Source organism: Periplaneta americana, chromosome 1 (assembly GCF_040183065.1).
Source record: "Periplaneta americana isolate PAMFEO1 chromosome 1, P.americana_PAMFEO1_priV1, whole genome shotgun sequence".
In the NCBI taxonomy this organism is placed as follows: domain Eukaryota; kingdom Metazoa; phylum Arthropoda; class Insecta; order Blattodea; family Blattidae; genus Periplaneta; species Periplaneta americana.
In genome coordinates, this window is record NC_091117.1 from 160,150,129 (window position 1) to 160,167,546 (window position 17,418).

Genomic DNA, 17,418 nt, shown 5'->3' on the forward strand with positions numbered 1-17,418 from the left:
TTTCACTAAATATATCCCAGATATTAAATGACAAGCTATACTCGATGCAATCAAAGCAAAGCACCTAAAGACGGATGAATTTAATCGGCAGAAGAAAAATAAATAATTTTTTGACTTCGTCACAAATTTAATTACCTTACAGCTAATCTAACCTAATATGAAATTATGTAATTCAGTGCTCACCAGGTGATATCAAGAGAGACAATGTATGTAACTAATAGTAGTAAAATATAGGAAAGGTAGTGGCGAAATTTTAAAAAAATATCCAATAATTAAGTTATTGAGAAAAATTCATTTGAAATTGGAATTAACACAGAGAACTTTTGAAAACTGAAATTATTAAAACTACAAATAATTTCTTAGCATGCAACATAATAATTAAAGAATGACACTAATAGGAAGTTACTCATGATCATAACTCATCACATTTATTGAAACGATAAGATACTTACGATTAACATTGTTATCAGAAACAACAGGACAGCTAGCTACACTTCTTTTCGCGTGATGGAGACATCATGTAGTCTAATATAATTTGAAACAAATATTGTCGCGTGATGGAGACATCGTGTAGTCTAATATAATTTGAAACAAGCATTGATCTCACATGTGTCTCGCAACTAAGCAGAGGCTTTTGCAGAATAAAACTGTTCTTACATTATTTTGAACAATAATGACAAATTGTGTGTGATGCAAGTGCTAACTTTCCTCTTTGTTAACAAAAAGAGCCCTACGCATTAATAAAAAGAAAATTGGAGTAGGCCCTATAAACACAATAAATACTAAACTCTTGATGGTACAAACTTATTAATACAGATATTTCGCTTATGCTCAGTCCGTCTTATCTTATAATTCTCTGCGGCAGTGGTACCTGTATTGAGAGGGTTTAATTATCCAGCAACGAATATTATTATTTACGGTACATTTCATTTAAATCCGAGGGAATGAGACATTTTTGGAAATTTTAAAGTCTTAATTATTACTTTTTCATTTATAAATCAGCTTTTTACAAAACCTATAGCGAAATGTTTAAATTAAATATTGATGTATCTGAAAAATATAATACATGTACCAACTCGTTACAGTGTACCTTTGATAAGCACTCCTTGTGGAGGCTGGCGGTACTATAGACCGCCATGTTTTTTAGGGAACGATCCATAGTACTGTTGGCCTCCGCAGGGAGCGCTTATCAGAGGTCTTTAGCCTCTCTATAGTATCTAACTCGTTGGTGAAGATGTTCCTATTGAGAGGCTAGATACCCATAGCCTTGAAGCTAGGCTGACCAGATTTTTTATGGTCCAGCAGGGGACATCGGCAATTTCAAGAAAAATCACAAACGCTTACCTAGTCACTCTCTGTTGAAATACTGGAGACAATACATGTAACAGTAGATACAATGATAGAACTTTGCACACTAAATTTGTAAAGTATCTTAACTTTTTTAATTAAATGCATAAACACGCGTAATTCCTATATGTAATTATAGCCACTGAGAATTCAATTTCAGTACTGACACATGCATGGAAATCTTTCACATATTATTGTACACACTGAACTCTTAACACACAAATTTTACAAGTACTAATCTGAAGAATGCATCTTTTTAAGGATCTGTTCATTCCCATACAGCTTCACACTAAGTTCTACACATGAGAAATGGAAGTTTGTTTTTACTCGTAACAAAGCTTTTTCAACTTTCATTCTTGACTTTTCGTCAGTCCAGATTGAATTCATTGTGGAGAAAAGTCTTTCAACTTGATGAATTACTCACTGAAAGGTGCATGATTAATGCCACTATTTTGAGATTTTCAAATGTAATGGAATTTTTTTTTTCAATGTTGAAAAACATCATACCAATTTTCACCTGTTGGTTTGTCACAAAATTCCTCATTTTTTGAACTACTTAAAAATGGATGCCGCGGCAGTTCTAATAGCTTCCGCACAACGCAAATGAAGACAAAGATGCTATGTTCTTCTCAAAGAGTGCAGAATATCTCATACTGTGCTCACTGGTTCTCCTGTCTCATACTGAGAACCGTTCAGAATATGCATGAATTGCAGCAGTTCCATCACATACTTAAATATTTACGTGTAAAATGTTTTTGAAACAAAATCAAAGCTTTTGAGGACAAAAATAATTTCCGGGGACAAGAACGGGGACATTGCTCACCGGGAACAGCAATTCAAAACCAGGGACTGTCCCCGGAAATCAGGGACAATTGGTCAGTCTACTTGAAGCGTGACTGAATATTTACAGGGCTGAATGACTTAGGGTAGGCTTTACCAGGTTTTGCAGCTGCTTCATAAATTGAAACTGGAATTCCGGGATGTGACAGCATCCATTCTCTGCAGGCAGTGTTACAGAATGTTTTATATGGGCCAAAAACACTACGATCTAATGGCTGCAGCTTATGACTTGTGTGTGGGTGCAAAGTTAACAAAACAATGCCATTCTCTTTAGCCAACCTCACAGCTTCGACAGAACAGTGACTCTCGTAATTGTCGGGAATGAAGAGGACTGCATCAGTTGCAGGAGGTTGAGTATATTATTTTATGAAATGTTTCAAAGAGAGAAACTAAAATTGAGGAATTTGACCAGCCATTAGGGTGTGCTGTACCAATACAGTCAATTGGACCTTTTTTCACCATGTGAGGTTTAAAATTCTCTCTAGAGAACACAACATAGGTGGAATTGTATTACTTAATGTACTGACACAAGCAATGACAGTTATGTTAGCGCCTCTTTCCCCTGAAGTGATACTTCCGACTTGCTTCATTCCTTTACATGCAGTGACCTTATCACGCATATGAACAGTTGTGTTTGCAGTTTCATCAAGGTTATAAATCTTATCAGGACTAAACTTGTATTTGTTCATAAATGAATACAAATTATCAAAAAAACAGGGACACGTTGTGCTTACTGGAACTTGTTGCACAAGCCAGGCTGGTTGATTCCGGTGTTCGCAAACTCAGGTTGTTGCGGTGCTTCATAAAGCCATAATACCACTGTTCGCCAGCTGACTAGTTCTTTTCCCAGATTTCCAGAATTTTCTTACGATTTGCTACTGCAAAATCATAGACAAGTTTCATTAATTCCTGCCGTGATAGTCCATAGTTCATTTCAGATGCAGTCTGAATGTAATCAACTAATTCCAATTCTTTATTTTCATCGAACACTTTCTTCACTGCACAATTTTCATATGATCCAGTGGCAGCTTCTCAAGGGGGTTGCAGGTTTGTACACTCCCCAGTAATGTTCCTAATCTCCCGGCTTTGTTACTATTAAAAATATAATTTTATTTTACAATTTCCATTCATGACTATCTGCAGCTGGCGTCTTGTTTTGTACTTCTGCAGGAGCCTCCGAACCTCTTGGTTTGCAAAGATCTTGAAAACCTAGGGAAGGTAGTTTATAGAGATGTTCGGCTAATGCGGGGACAGGGGAATTAGAGGAGTGGTCTACTGCTTTCCTCATTGAGAACGGTTTGTAGCACTCCCTGACATGGACACCAACGTCAGTGCAGAAGAAACTAAATTCACTGGGAAAGTATCTGTTTCAACTAGACATTTGTCCGAAGTAATGAGCATGAAAAATGTATTCATTCGGCTTGTGCAACGAACAGTCGCATATTTCGCATATTACTTTCTCAATCTACATGCACACAAACGGCACAATACATAAAGGAGCTTATATTTTGCTTTAAAGTTCTAAGAGTTGTCGTTCTGACAATAAGTGCTGCTATCTCCCGACAGCCTACGAAAGCTGCATTTCAATTTTATGAACGAAAACGTTGCACTTGATACTTGGTAGCATTCTGATGACGATTCTGTGCTCAAATGATTTTCATGAGGGTAAATCGCAATAAAGAGAGCTCCGTCCATGACCCCTTCCACTTTTGGACTTTCTGTATAAATAGGTATGGTTGTATTTAGTTATTTTACTTATTAATTGCATATAAATTATGCTTTATATGTATACACCCTCAGGTATACACGGTTTTAAACTTTAAAGTATGTTTAACTCCTCTTCGATATCCATTGTGCACCACCATATTTTCAAACCACCAGCCGCCACTGATATGATCTGTATTACTTACTGCTCTTCGCAAAATTGAACGTGTTATCTAGTAAGTTCTACTTGCTGTTCTGAGGTTCATTCCTTTCTGTACCTCCTCCACTGCATTTTTTATTCTCTGAAGTTTCTACTCATCAAATTTGGGCCTTGTCACCACTGACTTACTTCTTGGCATCTGAAATCCAAAATTAAAAATGAAATCTAATACTTACCAAACTACTTAATTTGATATCTCAGTATAATACAGCGTGCAAAAGCTTACCTTGTACCATCAGTCCATGGTACAGACCGATTATTTAGTCCTGACAGCTCAGCGACACGAAAGAGAGGAAATAATAGGAGTAGAGGGGAGAGTTCCGGAGTAGAGATAAGGGCGAGCGGTCGGTAAAGGAATGCAGTACAGCTTAATGGTACTAGAAACATACCGCTGTACCGCACGCATGACATCTGATCGCTCCAAAGGTAAGCAAGTGATTAACCCAAACACGCCTTGGCATAACTAAATGGATTCACCTGACCCAGGCACACATCTCCGGCGACTGTCAGAACTAAATAATCGTACTGTACAATACCATTCAGTGGTCCAAGGTACATGACTAGTAGTTTTCAGAAGTAAATGTGTGTGGATTCATAATATAATATGATACTAAATACCTTAGAACAGCGTTTCTCAAACTATGGTCCACGGACCACCTTTGGTCCTCGAGGTCTGCCCTTGTGGTCCTTCAAAAAAGGCAGAAGAAAAATAAAATTCAAACGAATTGCGTATCACTCTACAGCTGAAATCTCAGAGTTTGGAAATGGCACACGGCAATCACCTTTCACTTTTTCTCCCAGTACTGACATTTTATGAAATTTATTACCCTATCCGTCTACCGACTTCCCACTCTACCTTCAACAACAAAAGAGGGATTTAAAGCACTATGAACATGGTATTTCTCGCCATCTTTTCCCTGTACATCGGGCGCCGCGCCTGTAACCCAGCCAGGGACCACCCGAATTCATAACAGAGGACCGAAATTTTTCATGTATTTATGACTTTCTTAACAGTTTTGTCGACACCCAGTCTGCACATTGAAGAGGTCATATACTGTACATCGTACACCAATAATACAACTCTGAGGTCACTTTTTGAAACTTATTTTCCAAGTAAATATGACGAATTTTCATGGGTTCGTGATCACTTTCTTTGCAATATTGAAACTGACAAACTTTGATTGAGTGAAAGAGAACAGTTGAACTATCGAATGAGAACGGACTTAAAATGAAATTTCAAGCGGAAGGTATGGTTAATTTCTGGATCTCATCACAAGTGAAAAGAGAGCACAGTGAACTGTACAATGGTGCTTTAGAGATTATAAATCAGTTTGTTTCTACGTATCTGTATGAGAAAGGGTTTTCATCAACAAAGTAGGTTACCGAAATCGACTAGATGTATGTGACGATCTCCGACTTAAGCTTACCACCATAGTCGAAATATATAACAACTGTGCAAGAATCGGCAGGTTCATCCATCTTATTAATTTGAATACAAACATTTGTTTTATTTTTAGTTAATAAGTTAAAGAAGATAATGAAGAAAAAATGGGAGTATAAGGGTACAGTACATCAGTTATTCATAGATTTCAAAAAGGCATATGACTCGGTTAAGAGGGAAGTATTATATGATATTCTTATTGAATTTGGTATTCCCAAGAAACTAGTTCGATTAATTAAAATGTGTCTCAGTGAAACATACAGCAGAATCCGTATAGGTCAGTTCCTATCTGATGCTTTTCCAATTCACTGCGGGCTAAAGCAGGGAGATGCACTATCACCTTTACTTTTTAACTTCGCTCTAGAATATGCCATTAGGAAAGTTCAGGATAACAGACAGGGTTTGGAATTGAACGGGTTACATTAGCTTCTTGTCTATGCAGATGACGTGAATATGTTAGGAGAAAATACACAAACGATTAGGGAAAACACGAAAATTTTACTTGAAGCAAGTAAAGCGATCGGTTTGGAAGTAAATCCCGAAAAGACAAAATATATGATTATGCCTCGTGACCAGAATATTGTACGAAATGGAAATATAAAAATTGGAGATTTATCCTTCGAAGAGGTGGAAAAATTCAAATATCTTGGAGTAACAGTAACAAATATAAATGACACTCGGGAGGAAATTAAACGCAGAATAAGTATGGAAATGCGTGTTATTATTCGGTTGAGAAGCTCTTATCATCCAGTCTGCTGTCCAAAAATCTGAAAGTTAGAATTTATAAAACAGTTATATTACCGGTTGTTCTGTATGGTCGTGAAACTTGGACTCTCACTCTGAGAGAGGAACATAGGTTAAGGGTATTTGAGAATAAGGTGCTTAGGAAAATATTTGGGGCTAAGCGGGATGAAGTTACAGGAGAATGGAGAAAGTTACACAACACAGAACTGCACGCATTGTATTCTTCAGCTAACATAATTAGGAACTTAAAATCCAGACGTTTGAGATGGGCAGGGCATGTAGCATGTATGGGCGAATCCAGAAATGCATATAGAGTGTTAGTTGGGAGACTGGAGGGAAAAAGACCTTTAGGGAGGCCGAGACGTAGATGGGAGGATAATATTAAAATGGATTTGAGAGAGGTGGGGTATGATGATAGAAACTGGATTAATCTTGCACAGGATAGGGACCGATGGCGGGCTTATGTGAGGGCGGCATTGAACCTTCGGGTTCCTTAAAAGCCATTTGTAAGTAAGTAAGTAAGTTAAAGATTATCCAAACTCTAATAGCCTTGAATTATTAAAGAAACAAAAATGAATTTTCTTCTATTAATTTAATTTAATTTAATTAATTAATTAATTCTATTTTAAAATATATGTATACTGGTATTAAAATATGCTACAAAAATGATTAAATTTGCTTTCGAAGGGAACAAGAGTAAGGTGGTCCACGGAACTGTTCTCACTTAAAAAAGTGGTCCCCACTTCAAAAAAGTTTGAGAAACGCTGCCTTAGAATAACTACGACATTCTAAAGATAATGTTTGCATGATATTACAATTAACTTACTAATTTCCTTCTTCAATTCCCATAAAACAAAGAAGACATAAAAACTTACTCTGAGCAGTAGGAAACACTTCTTTTTTCTGAACAAAACTGCACGTGCTATTACACAAAACAAATTAAGATAAGGGAGAAACAGACAAGTTGGCAAACCTTCTGGCAAAAATTCAGAGATTACAGACTGCATCTCTGAGAGATATATTATACAATGGTTCATGGTACAAGTTGGTCCAAGGTACAAGCCTTTCCCCTACACTTTTAACACTTATATAATCACTGATTAACTTTGTAACTTCTTTACTGTGTTAATATGAGGAATTTACTTGGTTGACTAGTTTCGAAGTGATATTCTTCACTGTTTGGAAGGTCCCAGAAGATAGCGCTGTATCTTCACAAAGCTTTGGACAATGAAGAATATCACTTCGAAACTAGTCAGCCAGGTAAATTCCTTATATTAACACAGTGAAGAAGTTACGAAGTTAATCAGTGCTTAATTTTTAAATGGTCATACAAGATAAACAATACCACGCAGCCTGAAGCTTATTGTGTTTATCACGCCTATCATAGGGATGATTGTTACAGTCAGTAGGATTACCAGCGAATAGGGATTATAAAGAATGGACACTGAGCGAATTTTCCTGTGTTTTGTTTCTCTGTGCGCCAGCGTTTAGTTCCACTTTCAAGCGCTAGAGGTTAGTGTAATCGAGCATACGCTAAGATAATAATTGAGAATAGAGTTGAGACACAGGATCCAAACATCGCCTACCTTATTGCATAATCCAGTAATGCTTTGCTTCAAATAAATTCAAGTTAACAGCTTTTTCTTATTTCTCAGTGACAAACTAGTTGTAATAATAATATTTTATATTTCAGATATAATAAATTATATTATAAAATACTATAATACATTATATAATTAAGTATCGAATTCGTTTAATATTTGTATATAATATAATATAGGTATATGGTTTTACTTCTCATAAGAGTTTTGTTTTTCCATTTTCAGTGCTATCAAATCATTATATATTTTAATTGTTGTTGGGGTCAACGTCTCAACTCTCATTATAAAGGAACTCTAGAGTCTAGACATTACAGTTAATGACGGATTTATTATTTTATGGATCCAATTTATTTTATTTGAGTACATAATATACCTAGATGTATTAATTATATGTGTTATATTTCCGCTGTGTCGACTTCTAGCTGGTGTGATGTCAGCGCCAACTCTAGGGAGAAAGCAGAATCTCACGCTTTAGCTGGCTTGAAGGTCATTGAAATCAGTCCGGCTACATCAAAGGTACCGACGCGAAGTGTCCATTCTTTATAATCCCTATTCGCTGGGATTACATTCTGTAAGTATCGTGATTCACTATTGGTAGTTACTATCTATTATTTCAGCTGACACAACATTCACGCCACTGTTTTCATTAAAATTTACTCTATTCTGTCTGAATGTAGGATCAATTGTTGTGCAGTATGCATTAGTATTATTCAATATGTAATCATGTATAGTCCCATCGCTCTAATTTCCGGCAGCCAATCGCGTTGCAAGTCAGCGACATTTAAATGTGTGTGTCTTGTGATTCGCTGATGAAGGCGTTATTCATTTCTTAAGGCTCGATAAATACTTAATATAATTCCCCGCCATTTTGGCTCTTCCATTGGCGTTCGCAGAAAGCACACGAAGACGTTATTTGCCGCTCAATTATTTTCTGAATTACAGTGAGTTTGATTTATTATCATAGGAGCTACAACATGATAATGTTTAATGGTGTAGCAAATAGATTCCTTGTATGGTAGCTCGACAACGAAAGAACAAAAATGGCGAACGATACTACCTACCTAGACTTTATAGAGCCTTTACTTCCTAAGAGGTGAGCAAAGAGGAGGAGTCACGCCGGAAATAACAACGTCGCGACTATAGTAAAATGTCCACTGTATAGATTGGTAGGCCTGCAAATGCGCTGTAAAATATCTCGGAAGTTTTGAGGAAATTACATAGTAGTAAGTGTGTTGGATGACATTCTTTGAACAAGAAAGCTCGCTATTTGGGGCAGTTGGGTGGTCATGAAGCTTTCACAATTATTATTTCTTCTTTCTTATAGTAGGCCTACCCTCTTGCATTTTCTAGGTTATTTGAGTGATTTCATTACGAGTTTCGAAGTGGTATATCCATATTCAAATTTCATCAATGACTGCAGAAAAAGATAGGCTATGTTTTGCATATGTCAGCAAAACAGAGGACAATATTTCAGAATCCAGGGATCCTAAATCCATTGCAAAGAGGCTTGCAGTGCCTCCAAAAAATTCAAGGATTAATATCACAACAAATAGAATATATTACATGTCAGTTGAATTGGCTGAACAACTATGATTATGGACTTATACCTGTTGGTACAATGTAGAGTTAATGTAAACATATTCCTGAGGAATTGAAAATCACAAAAGACTGGGAGATTTACTCGAGCAAATTCACTTTCACCGATACCAACACAGTAAATGCTCCTGTTACTTTGGTTTCTTATATCAATTATGAACAGCCCAAAAAACTGTTACACATCATTAAAGACGCAGCTGCTGAAATGATGAAAAGAACAACAAATCATATACGGTATCAATATATATTTTACAATGAAACCAAAAACAGAATCGATACTACTGGCCACATGGCCAGGAAATATTCAACAAAAAGGTATAATAAAAGACAACCTCTGTCGGTGTTTTTCACTGTTACAGACATAACAGCAATCAATGGTTCTTGTTTGTATTTGATGAATGAACCAAACTGGAAAAAGACAAGAACATACAGACATCACATTTATTTGCAAAAACTTGGACTGACATTGATACAACACAAGGTGCAAGATCGGGAAAAATATATTAGTGGCTTGAAAACCAATGCAGTGATTACTATGGAAAATATCCTAAAAAAATAAAAATCAAGCTACCTGTTGCGGACAACGAAGACTACTCTGCTCAAGAAACTTCAAGTGTTACTGGTAAGAAAAAGTGCTAAATGTGCTGGCTAATATCTAACAAAGAAGACAGAAGAAATAAATGTTTCTATTATATGCAGTAAATGTCACAACAGTGTATGCAGCCGTCACATAGAGAGAGTAAATATTTGTCTAAGATGTAAAAGCAAAGACTCAAGACTTGATACTGTATCCCTAAGTGTGTATCGAAAAATAGTTGAAATGCAGATGAAAATTTATTACTTGTGTTCCTTTGTAATAGGTTTCCTTTATATTATTTCTTCAATAATTGTAATAACATTTCATTGTATTGTTAATTTAAAAAGCATCAAGAAAAGCATTACATTTCCATTTTTATCGGTTAAAAACTAAAAGGACTAAAAAGATTGAAATAAGTGTTCAAACAGGCCACAAAGTGCCCACTCTTGGTCCAACACGGAGCGGATCAAGGCATTGATTAGAGTTAATTACGTCACATTTTCATTAATAATTTGCTTTCTGAGAAGAAAACAGAATATCTAGCCAATTATATTCGTCAATAATCATGAATTTTACGTATGTGGCACCGCTCCAGGTTGTTCAATAGTAAATACAGCCCTGCTACAAAATATTCTACTACTCCATCACCCTATGAATTTGTACTAGATGAAAGCACTATACTAGAGGCAGAAGAAATAAACGGGTTTGGCCAATCCCTCCTTCACAATCCCGACTCTTACACCCCTCAGAAACTGCTCGGAGTATGATTCTGTTCCAAATAACTTTCTCCTCTATTCACATGTTTTTCACTATAAAAAAAAAAAAGAAAAAAAAAAGATAATAATAATAATAATAACGTCATTTCTAGTAATTAAAAATACCTGATTTAGTGTTTAAATTTGTTAACTCTTTGAGGCACAGAACTCTTAATTAAAAAATTTGAGATGGATAAATGAAATAAAATAGAGATGAAATTTTAAAACAATTTCTATTTTCATAAATTTGCATACAAATTAGGAGGTGGCTTTATTTGAAGCCACTGTGGCACAACTTCACGACATTAAAACAATTCAGATTTTTACCTAGGAACAATACCAGAACTACATGTGGTAAAGAATGATTCAAACGAAGTCACTATACCTCAAAGGGTTAATGCGTCTGTATATTGCAATCCATCAACACATACCTACAAGAAGTGTCGAAATAACTTATTCAATTAAAAAAAAAAAATAGAAAAAGTCGTCAGTTACAGTTGTATCTATATAAGTTAATGTATTGCTAATAAATTGTTAAATAATATTTCATTTTATGATCCTAATAATTTATCCCCAAACATAATATATTTTACCTAATTGTAACTAACACTGGAGCTCCTAAAAATTCAGAAATCAAGAGTGTGTTAATACAATATAACACAATTTATCCATTTGACACAGATGTAATTGGCATACCAATTAATGAATTTAAGCTATTCCATGAGAAATTTCTAAAAAATGAAATTAACATAATAATAGTATTCAACAATGAAATAATTTTTCATTGTTAATGCCTTTAATAAACAGTTTAATAAAATAAAAAATAAAATGTTACAATATAAAAAAAATAATTTTAATGTAAAATTCCATGTTATCTATGAGTACATATATATTTTTAGTAGGTTATTTTATGACGCTTTATCAACATCTTAAGTTATTCAGCATCTGAATGAGATGAAGGTGATAATGCCAGTGAAATGAGCCCGGAGTCCAGCACCTAAAGTTACCCAGCATTTGCTCATATTGGGTTGAGGGAAAACCCTGGAAAAAACCTTAACCAGTAACTTGCCCCAACCGAGAATCGAACCCGAGACACCTGGTTTTGCGGCCGGATGCGCTAACCGTTACTTCACAGGCGTGGACTCTACGAGTATATCTTCAAATAAATAAACATATAAAATTATCCATGCACTTTACAAAATTTGTAATTTTTTGCTACTACACACATTATATAAATTATTTATATCAGCACAAGTGCATACGTATTTAAGAAAATATGTTTTTTCCGTTTAAAAGGGAGAAAAAATCTGTAGCACAGTAATATCACAGACGAGCACTTGACAATAACTAACATTCGACTGTAGTTACAAGAAGGTCTCTTTGTTCAGGTAATAAACCGCTGGAGAAAGTGTGGGGTGAGTTTTTTCAGTACAGGACTAAAAACCTGCCTATTTCTTCTGCCTCTAGTATAATAAATACGTACCAAATATAAGAAAAAATGTGTTCAAATAGCAGTATTAGCTAAGTAATACAACAACACATCACATTCTGTAAGTTACAACGATACAGTCTTGTAAATATAAAATATGACAGTACTAAGTAAATTACATCAATTGGGACTGACCTTATCATCTAGTGGAATAAGACCTAGTATCACACAGAAATCTTTAAAATCTTTATGAATTCCACACCCCTTGACTTGACTTTCCCTGATCTGTATAGCACACTGTAAGCATATTCATAACAGGTACAAGCTGAACTCGAAACATATTTCCTGCATTTCTGGCAACAGAATTCACACACAGAAATACAACAGCTCTCGAATATTAGACGCCTGGTTGCATCTACATATCTGTGTAAATCACTTTGAAGTTATGGTGTGCCCATACTGTATTATCATAGGTTTCTTCCTCAATACGAAACCATTCACCAGATCCAATGCTTCTGTTGCTTTTTCAATGCCTGCAAGGAAACATATAAATAAATAAATAATATAATACTTGCAATACAAAACTAAGTAATTTAGTTGATTCCTTATCTAACATTTTTAACCCTTTCCGAATATAAACTTGGGAAAAATTTCTACAGACATGAAAGTGAGGAGATATAAATCCTGACTGCTAAATTTCAATATGGAAATCTTACTGTGAGCAGATTTCTTGATTATCAATCATAATTATATCGACATTATCTGCTTCTGATGAGGTTCTGACTGATATGTACAGACCCAGAAACAAAATTTGAGCCACCTGAATTTTCCAAGATCCAGTTATAACACACTGCGCATGTTCAATGAGCAGGTGGCCCAAATTTTGTTTCTGGTCTGTACATCTATTACATCTCACTTGACGATATGTGTCAGAGGAAGAACAATTGTTTGTATACATCTGAAGTCTGATTAGTGTAATATGTTATACTATGTTGTTGTTTTCTAATGCCAGGCATTTGACAATAAAGTCATTTGACCTCTTGCACTCCAATATTTTTCAAAGATATTGTCATGGTTAGCCACTGACGCACAGGTTTTGAGATGTTCTGAATCCATTTCTTGATTTGAGTTGCACAATGGACAGTTAGGAGACTGATATATTCCAATTCTATGCAGATGCTTGGCCAAACAGTCATGGTATGTTGCCAATCTAAATGCAGCTACAGATGATTTGTGTGGTAAATCGGGAATCAACTATGTATAAGAGTAAATACTCCGTAGAACACAGTGAATACATTTCAGTATTTAAAATTTACTTGAATCTAGATGTGTTTTGGGATTGGATGATCACTTGAATTGGAAAACACACATAGAATAATATTACTCCTAAATTGAGCTCCGCCTATTAGCCTATGTATTAAGAGCCTTATCTTCTATTGGTTACGTATTTTACTAAATGTAAAAATAACATGCTATACACTTTATTAAAGTAGGCCTAACTATCTTAATTATAAAAGCAACATGCTACGTCATTCCCCAATATATTAATCATAACAAATATAAAAGAAAAACCAGTACTACTGGTACTATCTATCTCAACTATAAAAATAACACACAATGTCCATTTCCAAATGTGTTCATAATATATAAAAAACTAAAACCAGTATCTATCTCAAAATATAAAAACAATATGCTATGTCCAATTCCAAATGTATTCATAACAAATATAAAAGTAAAATTGGTTTAACTGATATATCAGAGTAACATGATACATACTTGGAAAGGTAATAAAGGCCTGCCCTTTCATTTTCCCCGTCATAAGTCTGTAAATTATTCTCTTTTCGCGTTGGTTATCCAAGTGGCCAAACACAGATACAAGGTCAGCTTCTTTAATCCTATTGGACAAATTCTTCACAAACAGTACCTGTAAATGAATTCGTATAAATAAGCTAAAAATATTGTAGTAATTAATAGCAAAGCATAAAAAGGAAATGAAAAATCATACAATTTCACGTGTATAACATAAAACTGGAGTATTATTCATTACCCTTCAATTTTAACATCTAGATAATCTCATATCAAGAGAAGTGGGGAATCTTGTCTATAATCAAAGAACACAAAATCTGCTAAAACTTAAAAAAATAGAGCCCTAGTTTTATTTTTTATTTTTATTTTAGTAGGTTATTTTACGACGCTTTGTCAACATCTTAGGTTATTTAGCGTCTGAATGAGATGAAGGTGATAATGCTGGTAAAATGAGTCCGGGGTCCAGCACCGAAAGTTACCCAGCATTTGCTCATATTGGGTTGAGGGAAACCCCCAGAAAAAACCTCAACCAGGTAACTTGCCCCGACCGGGAATCGAACCAGGGCCACCAGGAATCAAACCAGGAAAAGAAAACTGTGAACTTTCTCTTATTCTTTCATTCTTTTTATTCATCTTACTGTGATTTAAGGATTGTAAGTACTTTATTTCATCTCTAAAATCTGAATTGAAAATAATTAGTTAAATAATTAATTATTTAATTAATTACAGACTAGTATGGACATACAATATTAGCTGTTACCTCTGTTGGAGTTCCTTTTTCATAGTTTTGAAACCTTGGAAGCAATTTTATCTCTTCAACACTCAATCTGTTCTTTTCTATATCTTCTTTGCACAAAGTTTTGACATCAGAGGTCTCTAAATCTGACACTACAAATGGCTGACCACAGCATCCACTGGAGCTTTGAGACGGACTTCTAGAAGCAGGAGGAAGTGGAGGGACTTTACTGATGGGCACTATTGTCTTGTCCTTTATAGTATAAAAGGTCTCAGGTTTGCACGTGTACACACGAGAAGGTTTGTCCGTTTGTGCTAAACCACAAGAAGCACTTTTAATTGTACATGTGTCTTTCAAGTCCCACAAAGATGAGGGCTTGTTGGATGTTATATTCAAAGATGTGGATGTGCCTTCTTTGGACTTGAACTTCGGAGATGAAGCTGTGTTTAAGGATTTCTTTGGTTTCTTCTTTCTTCTAAGATGACCAAATAACTCTTCCTCAAGATCTTTGAGTTTATTGATTGGATGGCTCAATGGTCGGAGGTCGGTGCTACTTGCGGATTGCTGACAAGAAAGTGCGAACTGCAGCAGTTTCGTATGTTCGCTGTTTGGTTTCACTGATAGGCCAAGCTCTTGCTCATGTCTGCTGACACCACTGCAATCAAAAGAGATATGTGAGTTAGTAAGTAGAAAGGGAAGGAAAGAAGAGAGTGGCTAGCTCAGGGTAATAGTTAGGAAGGGAGTGAAAATGCTTTGTCTCGAACTGATGTATATATATATTTTTTTTAGGTTATTTTACGACACTTTATCAACAGCTTGGGTTATTTAGCGTCTGAATGAGATGAAGGTGATAATGTCGGTGAAATGAGTCCAGGGTCCAGCACCGAAAGTTACCCAGCATTTGCTCATAGTGGGTTGAGGGAAAACCCCGAAAAAAACCTCAACCAGGCAACTTTCCCAACCGGGAATCGAACCCGGGAACTGATGTATAATTTAGTCATATTTTCAAATCAATCAATCAGTCAATCAATCAATCAATCAATCAATCAAAGAACATTATGGAGCATGTCGACTCCATGTCGATTTCACAAAATGCTTCCACTCTGTTCTGTCTTTTGCTAGTTCCTTCCAGTTGGTAATTCCCATTTCCATGCATTTCTTCTCAATTTCATCTTTCGTCATATTTTCGAGTGTCAAAAATGATTTTTTCTACAGGTGTGATAGTTATGTTCAGTTATGTAGAATTTCGTCGCTGATTTTATAAAACCTCCTATATGACAGTACAGAGCATAACTTTTCCAGGAAAGAAAAAAGTAATTAAATATTATTAGGTTTACAGAAGAATATTAGATAATTCGGTAGAAAACGTTGGTGAATATGATATCATCAAGGATCAGTGTAGGCCTATTGATGTTTAATTAATTTTTTCTTCCTCCTGAAAAATTATGCTCAATACTGTCACATAGGAGGTTTCATAAATCAATGACGATTTATAAAATATGTTGGAAATATGTTAATGGCATTTAATTAGAATATTAAATGTATTTATTTTCATTAAAGATTAAACTATGGTTATAGAGAAAAATGTAATACTTTATTTTTCCGTCAATACTCCTCTACTTCACACAGACCATTTTTATTCATATATCAAATTGTACATTTTCATGTAATCCCTTTCAGAATTGTTTTCTACTGCTCAATAAAGCACATGCTCTTTAAATTGAATGGCGATATGCATCAACCGGCTATGAGACATTGTTAGTTTGGAGAAAAGCATGTTAGAAGATTCTGAAACATTTTTAATAATGGAGACATATATTTAATTCTTGCGGACTTGATAACCACACATATAATAATGTTTCATGTACTGATTCATACTATGTACATAAAAGTGAGTGAAGATGACTGATTAGACATTCCACTTGCCTTATAAGTGTTGGTACCTATTTCCTTACCTTTTCCTCTGTTCGTTAATAATGAATGAATTCATTCATATTCAGTCTATTCTGTATACAGATCCAGGAAACCATGAAATCAGAGGATTAAACATCATCATCAGTAGCTCTACAACTCATTGCTGAGTCTTGGCTTCCTCAAGGACTCGTCTCCAGCCATCGCGATCCAAAGCTACCATCCTCCCTCCAATTCCTCATCCCAAGAGCTCTTGCATCACTATCCACTCCATCAATCCATCTTGATCTCGGCCTTCCTTTCCTTCTTGTCCCATCCGGCTGTGTTAGCATTACTCTCTTTGGGATTTCTGCCTCTTCCTTCCTTATCAGGTGTCCTGCCCATCTTAGCCTGGTTAACATTATGTAGTTAGAGACTTCCACATCTTCATAAAGAGAATACAATTCTTGGTTATACCTTTTCCTCCATACACCCCTATCACACACTGGGCCATAAACTCTGCGCAATATTTTTTTTTCAAAACACTGGAGAATTTGTTCATTATTTTTGTTCATAGTCCACGTTTCACAGGCATACAGTAGTACTGGTCTTATGAGGGTCTTATATAACGAGACCTTCACAGATCTTGATAATATGTTAAGTGTTCGTGTAGGCTTCCGCAGCTGGTGTACATGGTCTGTGGATAAGCTTCGGGGCTTCTACCGCCTGTCT

General features: G+C 35.4%; 1 protein-coding gene across 2 annotated transcripts in view; it reads right to left on the reverse strand.

The window, feature by feature from the left end:
• Positions 1 to 534: 534 nt before the first annotated feature.
• The window catches only part of LOC138702938 (WD repeat-containing protein 18-like), a 44,591-nt gene continuing 27,707 nt past the window's right edge, over positions 535 to 17,418 (reverse strand). Inside the window, exons 4-7 of one of the 2 annotated variants that reach the window (XR_011332925.1) lie at positions 14,821 to 15,451; positions 14,031 to 14,178; positions 12,450 to 12,787; positions 535 to 4,250 (exon numbers count right to left, since the gene is read on the reverse strand). Coding sequence is in view for 1 of the 2 variants with exons in the window: in XM_069830365.1 (XP_069686466.1) it covers positions 12,687 to 12,787; positions 14,031 to 14,178; positions 14,821 to 15,451 (880 nt within the window). In the remaining variant the exon portion in view is untranslated. Of the gene's footprint in view, positions 4,251 to 6,265; positions 12,788 to 14,030; positions 14,179 to 14,820; positions 15,452 to 17,418 lie in introns of those variants that run through there. The other variant, XM_069830365.1, reaches the window with a different exon arrangement.